Here is an 8,109-nt window from a genome sequence, read left to right as displayed (position 1 = left end):
GAAATTCTGAACAATTCAGTTACAATCATCTCAGTGTAGCATTATTACAACTCTAACAACCACATGTCATGCAGAGTTGAACTAAATTATGTATCTACCTTTTTAACATTATACTGTAACCATCGAAAAAACTATGAACGAAAAAGTATCCATGTTTGACCCGTAACTAATTCGGCTTCCAGAGATAAGATCGTCGGGCAACTATGGTTAACCAAATGTTGAACCCGTGGATGAAATTCACAACTCTGATGTTGTAGATATTGGTGGGTTTGATTAGCTAGTGTATGTACACAAGATGAAAAAAATGTATAATCATGCGGAGCAGAACTTTGGATCATGTCATGACTTTGCGTACTATATGACCGTGCAAGAAACAAGACAATTTTCTGCACAAAATACTTCCTTGGTTCATAAATAAGTGTACTTTAGGTTGTGTCCTAAGACAAACTTTTAAAATTCGACCAACTTTATAAACAAATGTAGCAGTATTCATGACATGAAGTTAGTATATTATGAAACTACAATCCAATTAAGATGCATCTAGTGATGTCAAACTCATTGTACACATATTGCCATTTTTTACTCCCTCTGTTTATAAATAGTTATCTTAAATTTATCTAAATTTGAATGTATCTATAGAATAAATAGTGTCTACATGCATTCAAATTTTGACAAATCTAAAACATCTATTTATGGGCATAGGTAGTAAAAAAGTTGGTCAAACTTAAAAGGTTGACTTGAGATAAAATCTAACAATACCGAAGGAGTACTGTGAAGTGATATATTTATTTTGATTTGTTTAGTATGTGAATACACGTCTCTCACCCGAGTGGACCTCTACCTATTTTAAATGCCACATAATTCATCCATATTGGATAAGTAAATACTCCCTCCGTCCAGTAATATAAGATGTGATTATAATCAATATAGGAGTATACAAGTTGCAATAACATATTATATTATTGGACATCGGGAGTACATATCTACTACTCTGTTCAAAAATTATAAGACGTTTTAATAGGCTTAAAACGTCTTATTATTTTGAACGGAGGTAGTTGTGTTTTTCTTGAGCACTAGTGAATTTGACGTTGCGATCCGAGTCAATGATTTTGGGGAATCCATGTAATCAGACGATAACCTTGAAAAACAAATTTACAAATTGTGAAGCATCATCCGTTCTATAACATGGTATGATACCATACCATCCAGGGCTCCAGGCTAAGCCTCAGGGATTGGCCCGATTTTCACGGACCAACGTTACGGGAGGCGATGGATGCGAAGAACCATGAAGGGGATTGGATACAAAACTTGCACACACATATATAGAGGTTGCAAGAAAAAGACCAAAGGTATAATTCTAATTGAAGAGATAGCCACAACACACATGATACACCTAAGACAATGTTTACTTGTTCACTGCGAACTCTTCTCTATTGCATGCATCGTGTACGCCGTATATCCGCATGAGCTGGCAGCCCCAAGTAGATTAGGATGCTTGTAGTTGTGCGTGATATCACTTCTCCAATTGGAGTTTGAAGACGAAGGATATCTCAAGAATTTGTTGTTATTTTTCTTTTTGTTAAGGTGTTTTGTATTGTTCGATATTTTTTAATGCTAAGGTTTTTTTTTTCGTAAAAAATAACCACGATGTGACTGCCATTTTTGTACTTGTCCTGCAAATATGCCTTCTCCGGACCCGAAAGCATGGCACAACAGACGATGTGCTTTGCCCACCCTGCAAAATTCGAACGGATTATTGTGTCTCCTTTCCGAGAAAATAGAGAAATACAGCAAAAGTTCAAGCAGTCTGTCTCGTGCGCCATATTGTGAGTTGTGAACAACGACGCTTGGCGGCCAAAAGTCTATTGAGAAAGCGAGTGTTTTGTTTTCGAGAGGCCAGATCACTCGACTTGACAGAGTTGTTCGGTGACAACTGACAAGGATTTGATTGCGGCGTCCGTGCGTGTGCATTGCATCGGTGCATGATGGGTGAATTGACAGCCGGTCAATGAAGGGCAAGTAAATGGTTAATTAAGACGCGGCGAGAATAATCTTCTCGTTTGCTTAACTTGGTCAATCGACCCAAGGTTAAATTCTCGAAACTGCTGTGCCTTGAGCGCGTGATTGAATAGTGGAAGAAGCTGGGAGCCACTACCCGTGGCCTTGGAGGCATTGGAGAAACTGCTAGGAAACCAGCTTGGTCGGCGAAGAGGATTAGGGCTTATCCAGGTGACTGTTTAATGACGGTGTGATAAGCGTGGCCCGGTGGCAGGCAATCTCCAAGTTCTATCAGCGCTCTACTGTTTGAGTTCATAGCCTCACACCTTGCCGGACATGATCAGAACAGGATTTTTTTTTTTTTTGAAAGAGGTAATCTAGGCGGTTTTCACTAAATGGGTAACTACACATAACGAAGGGTAACAAGTGGAATTTGTCACAAAAAGGTAACCAATGGCTAACATACTTTTACTAGACATAATCCACCAAAAGGCGCAATATCTTTCCACAACATTTTTCTGGAAGAACAAGTGATGCTCAATCGGGCATTTCCGTCTCAGAGAATGATGGTACAAATCTTCGATCAAAGGTCGATTCAACACTGAGAGGATCTTGTCTTCTGGTCTTGCGAAAAGTCGCCCCTAGCGCAGCACGCTAGGCCACGCCGACCTTCATCGACCTACACCGCCATCAAGGAGGACACCGCCATGCGTGATTCTCATCGTGCCAGGTAAATGAAGGGCCGCCGACGGTGGCACCACACGACCTTTACCCGACGATGGCCAGGGGAGGGGGGGGGGAGTGGGGAGACTCGGGCTGAGATTGGTTGTTGTTTTAATGACTCTGTGGGGTTAACCTTTTAACCGTGGCTCAATATTGTTTGAGATCCTAGCCGGCACTCATAAATCTATTGTACAGTCTTCGGTGGTCGTTCATGTTCATGATGTTGTGACAAGATCATGTGGTTATCCTTTTTTTTTTTGAAGAAACAGCTCAATGACGATGATATTTTATTTAAAATATAGTGTTCTTATTTGTAAAAGTTGGGAACAATTGTTTTGTCTGAACTATGCCGTGTCCCTATTTTAATACACAGTGGCATGGATCCAAGCAAGACGTTTTTAACGTTACTGACAGTTTTTAGTGCCGACCAGATATATATAGCCCCAAGAACTTTTTTACTACTTACTTAAGCATGATCTCTTCTGTATATCCGCATGACCTGGCAGCCCTGGGGTAGATTAGGATGCTTGGAGTCGTGTACGGTGGTGTTACTTCTCCACTTGAAAGAATAACCACAAGAGTTATATATGCAGGTTCACTGTAAATCGTTGCTATGTGACTGCCCTATTTGTATTTTTCTTGCAAGGATGTGGCTGCGTATCCTCTATATGTGTTTCGAGAAAATGAGAACAAAATTCAAGCAAGCCTGTCTCGTGCACCATTGTGAACAACGACGTTTGGCGGCCAAAAGTCTAATGAGAAAGCAAACGTTTTGTTTTTCTGAACGACTTGACAGAGTTGCTCGGTGATAACTTTTAACTGACAAGGATTTGTTGGTGCATGATGGGTGAATTGACGGAGACGGTCAATAAGGCCAAAGTAAAAGTTTAATTGCCACGGGGCAAGAATGAACTTCTCGTTTGCTTTTGGACAATTTATGTAAGCGACCCAAAAATTGACCCCAAGGTTAAATCGAGGAAGCTGCCGTGCCTCAAGCGCGTAATCGCACCGTGGAAGAAGGGAGGAGCCACTTGTGGTCTTTTGGAGTGTTAAACTTGTTGATTAGCATTGGATCCCCGGTGAAACTGCCAGGAAACCAGCTAGATTGTGGAGGAGGAGGAAAGGCGAGGTTGATTATGTATTCATTGTTGTTGGCGATGATGATTTTGTTTGGATTTATCCACGTGACTGTTGAATGACTGAGTGATAAGCACGGCAGGCAATCTCAGACCTCTACAGGGGTACTCGCAAGTGATTGAGGAGGTACCACTTGGTAGATAAATCTGAATCAATTGTTTTCGAGAAAAGTAGGTACTCTACAATATTTATTGACAATAAGTTGCAAGAAAAAAATATGTTGAATCACAAAAATAGCAATGAATGGATAATATAGTTATTACTCAACATAATCAACCAAAGAGCCTAGTATTTTCTTTCACAACATTGATTTTTGTTTTTAACTCTTTGGAAGAACAAGCGATGGATGCTCAATCTAGCATTTCCAACTTAAAGAATGGTGGTACAGTACAAATTTTCGATCGAAGATGGATTCAGCACCGAGCAGGAGCTGAGTCTTCAGGTCTTTTCCTTTGCACATAAGCAATGCCTGTCCGAATAATGAATCATCAATCACCACGTCTCCTAACCACCCTAGTACAGTAATGACCACCCGCTTATTCGGCCCCACAGACAGACAGACAGACAGGTGGGGCCAGCCGGGAATCAGCATCTTTCTCAGCCCAAAGCATATTCACACGGCCACACCAACCAACCATCCAATTTTTTTTACTGCGGGGACGGCAGAACGGGGAGGAGCCGCTGCCGCCTCCTGGCCGTGTGCTCGCGCCGCCGCCACCCGACGACCACGGGCGCCTCGGCGACCTGCCGGCGGCCGCTGTCATCGGCCCCGTCCCACCACGCTGCACCGGTTCCTTCCCCGCTCGCCGTGCTGGCGCCCCAGAGCCTCACCGCCGGCGCCGTATCGCCGGACGGGAATCCGTTGGAAGAGGTGGTGAAGGAGAATCGGCGGGGCAGGTCCTGCCAGGTCCGCACGACGGCGCCGCCGAAGGGGAAGCAGCCGTCGAGGCCGTCGGCGGCGCCCTCGAAGTACCCGATCCTGCCCTCGGGCTCCTCCTCCTCGCCGGAGGAGGAGGCGGCATCGGAGTCGGATTCGTCGTCGGACTCGGCGTCTGAGTCGTCGTCCCCGGAGGAGTAGTAGGTGGAGATGTGGGAGGAGATGGCCTCCTTGCCTCGCGAGCGGAGGCGGAGGATGAGCACCTGCAGCCTGCCGAGCAGGCTGGGCAGCGTGGCGAGCGCCGCCAGCGCCACGGCCAGCGGCGCCCACATCTCGGCCAGCATCGCCGCCAGGCTCGGGCCCCGGAACCGGCCCACCCCGGCCTCCAGCATCGCCTCCATCGGAGTCGGAGCTAGCCGCTCTCTGCAAAATCGGCGGAAATCTCACACGTTATCGCCCTGTGTACGCGAGCTGAGACGGGAGGTCGGAGATGAAGATGAATTTGGGGTAGAGGGAGAGGAGGAAGAGGAAGTGGCGATGAGGGGGCGACGCCTTCCTTTTAAAGCCACACGCGGGGCCCATTTCACCGGGCCTACCGGGGAGGGCCCAGGGTGTCAGTGGGCTGAGCGTGCGGGTCGCGGCGGAGAAAAGTACTGGCAGCTCTCGCGTGCCGTCGCGGTTAAAACGTGCTCGTCTTACAACGAGCTGCTCTCACTGGCATGTGGGCCACTCTCTCTGCGACCCCACGAATCATGGAGACGGAGCGAACAACGCGTAGGGAAGTGCGCGTGGTCGGGTCCTGGACGCGACCGGGAGATGGCGTCTGGGGATGGGCGCGGTGAGTCAGCAGCGGGGGCTCTGACATGTCGGCCATTGTAAAGCGATAACCACTTGGATCTCGAGGTTGTTACTGGCCACGTGGCCGGTGGGTCCGGCTGGGATTAAAGGGCGTGTGATCTGCGTGACTCAGCGTCGCGTGTCCGTGGGGACGGACGGGTGCGGCGCCGGTGCGCCGGAGCGAGTGGCGGAGATGCTCCTGCCTGGATCCTCGGCGAATCCCTGGCCACTACTTGCCTGCCGGACACGTCCTAGCCTGTGCTTGCCTTGGCTGCCTCTCAAGGTTTCTGGAATCGTCATGGTACCATCACCTTGTACAGCCGTGTTTGCTTGCATGGCCGACCCCGTAGCTTCCAAACGGTTTGTGGCGGCATCAAGAGCGGATATCTCGTCCCGCCATTCTTTTCATAGCTTAGGGCATGTCAATCATATCTCGGAAACTGTAAAAAATAACCGTTTATTTTTAGTTTTACGTTTGGTTATTAATATCTTAAAATACGAGATTTTGCTAGAGATGCTCTTAATTTTATCTGGCGCGCCTCACTTTTCATTTAACGCCTTTAGGCTGCACCAAACCCACTGGAGGCGAGCGGGGCACCAGATGGAGCGGAAAAGTGGGCGGGCTAACTCTATCATCAAGACGAACAACCCCCCCCCCCCCCCCCCCCAACTCCGCCATTTCGGCTGTTCCTCGCCCATACCGTCCGTGTTTGCCCACAACCACCAGATCGCCGTCGGCACCACCACTCCCCACTTGAACCATTTCCACGCCGACATAAAGGTCGTGCCGCTGCATCGACCCTCTTCCACCATACCTGTTTCGCCGCCCATTGGATTCCACCGATAGTTCCGAAATCAACTCGTGGTCGTGGAATCGGACAACGACGAGCAGATGTTCGCAGCTCTAAATGGAGTAGGAAGCCGTCGCTTCCCCCGTTGCTGCCGACGATCATTTGATGATCCTCTCTTCCCTTCTAGGCTTGTACGCCGGAATGCACAGTCGTGGCATAGAGGCTCGAAGCCAGGGCGCCGCAAGAGCAAGCCGGGAAAGAAGCTGGAGGGCTATTGCATGTTGTACGCCCACTACTTCACCTACTATCCTATGCGCGGTGAGGGGTCATTTCGGCGCCGTTTCAGAATGAATCGGAGACTGTTCGTGAACATTGTCATGACCATGAGGGAGTTTTACAACTACTTCATATGCAAAATGGGGAATAGAATTGTAGAACAATTGAAAAAAAATCTAAAAAAAACTTGAATATTCATATTATTTTCTAAGACAAAATCAGAAAATTTTAATAGACGGAATATATTAAAAAATCGCAATTGAAAAACCAATTGATAGGAGTCACCTATCGTTCGTAGTAGAGAAAATGGTGACCATGATTCTCGAATATATTTACAGCAGATTTTACAGCAGATTTGTTTGCATCTTTTCCTATTTTATCTTGGATTACTTTTGTAGATAAGAATATTTCTGCACATTGGTTTTCATGGACATTATTACGTACAGTGATTATTAGCAGCTGAATACTGCAGTCTATGTATGGGCTAAACGGTTTTGAGAGTTGAAAAGAATCGCTGGCCCAATTCTGAATTGCAGGTAAAACCTTAGACACAAATAAAAGTTGAGATGGATGTAGCATATAGTATCCCCTTTTAAACAAGATTAGATAATGGTATTATTGTGATCAAATTAGGAACCTTCTTTTCTTGATTGGAGACTAACTGCCAAATGTGTGAGAGAGTTTTAAGCCTTCCATGATGGACCGCTAACACAACAACACATCATGAACTTTGATAGTACAGTAGTAGATAGTGATTGATCGTTTTTGGGGCAACATTCATTCACAAACTTAGATGATGTTTCGATTTTAGTTATCGTTGTTTGCATATATAGGTGACTAAATGTCCTGCTAGCACATTAATTGTGCGACCTTAGCCCGTAAGCAAACTATAGAACTGAAATCCTAAAATCTGGTGGGGAAAATCAAGCATTTATGTTCTATGGAAAAAAGTCAAGTTTACTGACGCGCGTGCTATTATCTTGTATATCTGAAACCGTTTGTTAAGTAAAAAAGGGAAGGTAGTTTTAACTGTTTATTATGCTATTGGCATGGAACTCCATGGATCTTCCTTGAGTAAGTGTTGCAGATTTGTAAGACTTAGTTTAGGATTGTCCGGCTTCCTTGAGTAAGTGTTGCAGATTTGTAAGACTTAGTTTAGGATTGTCCGGCTATGCTGAACTTAGTGTATAATCTAGTCCCAAAAATAGCTTTTTTTCGATAAATGGAATATATTAATATCAAAAGATACCAATTACACCCAGCCTCTGCAACAACACACCACCCTAATGGCACTAAGGATGCACACAACCAAAAAAGAAAAAGAAAACTAAGAAACAAAAGTCCCGCTACAGTATCTCGGGCCTAACAACAGCAATACATCCACCGCCAAGACAACACCTGAAATACAGACTCTCCAAAAACGACGCCTCCAAGAAGGAAACAGTGATCTAACACCGTCGTCGCCCGATC

The 8,109-nt window shown here is 45.8% G+C and overlaps 1 protein-coding gene across 1 annotated transcript; it reads right to left on the bottom strand.

Annotated features, from left to right (window-relative positions):
- Window positions 1-4,092: 4,092 nt before the first annotated feature.
- LOC127300625 (uncharacterized) lies at window positions 4,093-5,280 on the bottom strand. The gene has a single exon (XM_051330763.2). The coding sequence runs from the start codon at window positions 5,134-5,136 to the stop codon at window positions 4,507-4,509; it is 630 nt and encodes a 209-aa protein (XP_051186723.1). The 5' UTR covers window positions 5,137-5,280; the 3' UTR covers window positions 4,093-4,506.
- Between the last annotated feature and the right edge of the window lie 2,829 nt (window positions 5,281-8,109).

Source organism: Lolium perenne, chromosome 5 (genome assembly GCF_019359855.2).
Source record: "Lolium perenne isolate Kyuss_39 chromosome 5, Kyuss_2.0, whole genome shotgun sequence".
In the NCBI taxonomy this organism is placed as follows: domain Eukaryota; kingdom Viridiplantae; phylum Streptophyta; class Magnoliopsida; order Poales; family Poaceae; genus Lolium; species Lolium perenne.
This window is presented reverse-complemented; position numbering and strand designations above follow the sequence as displayed.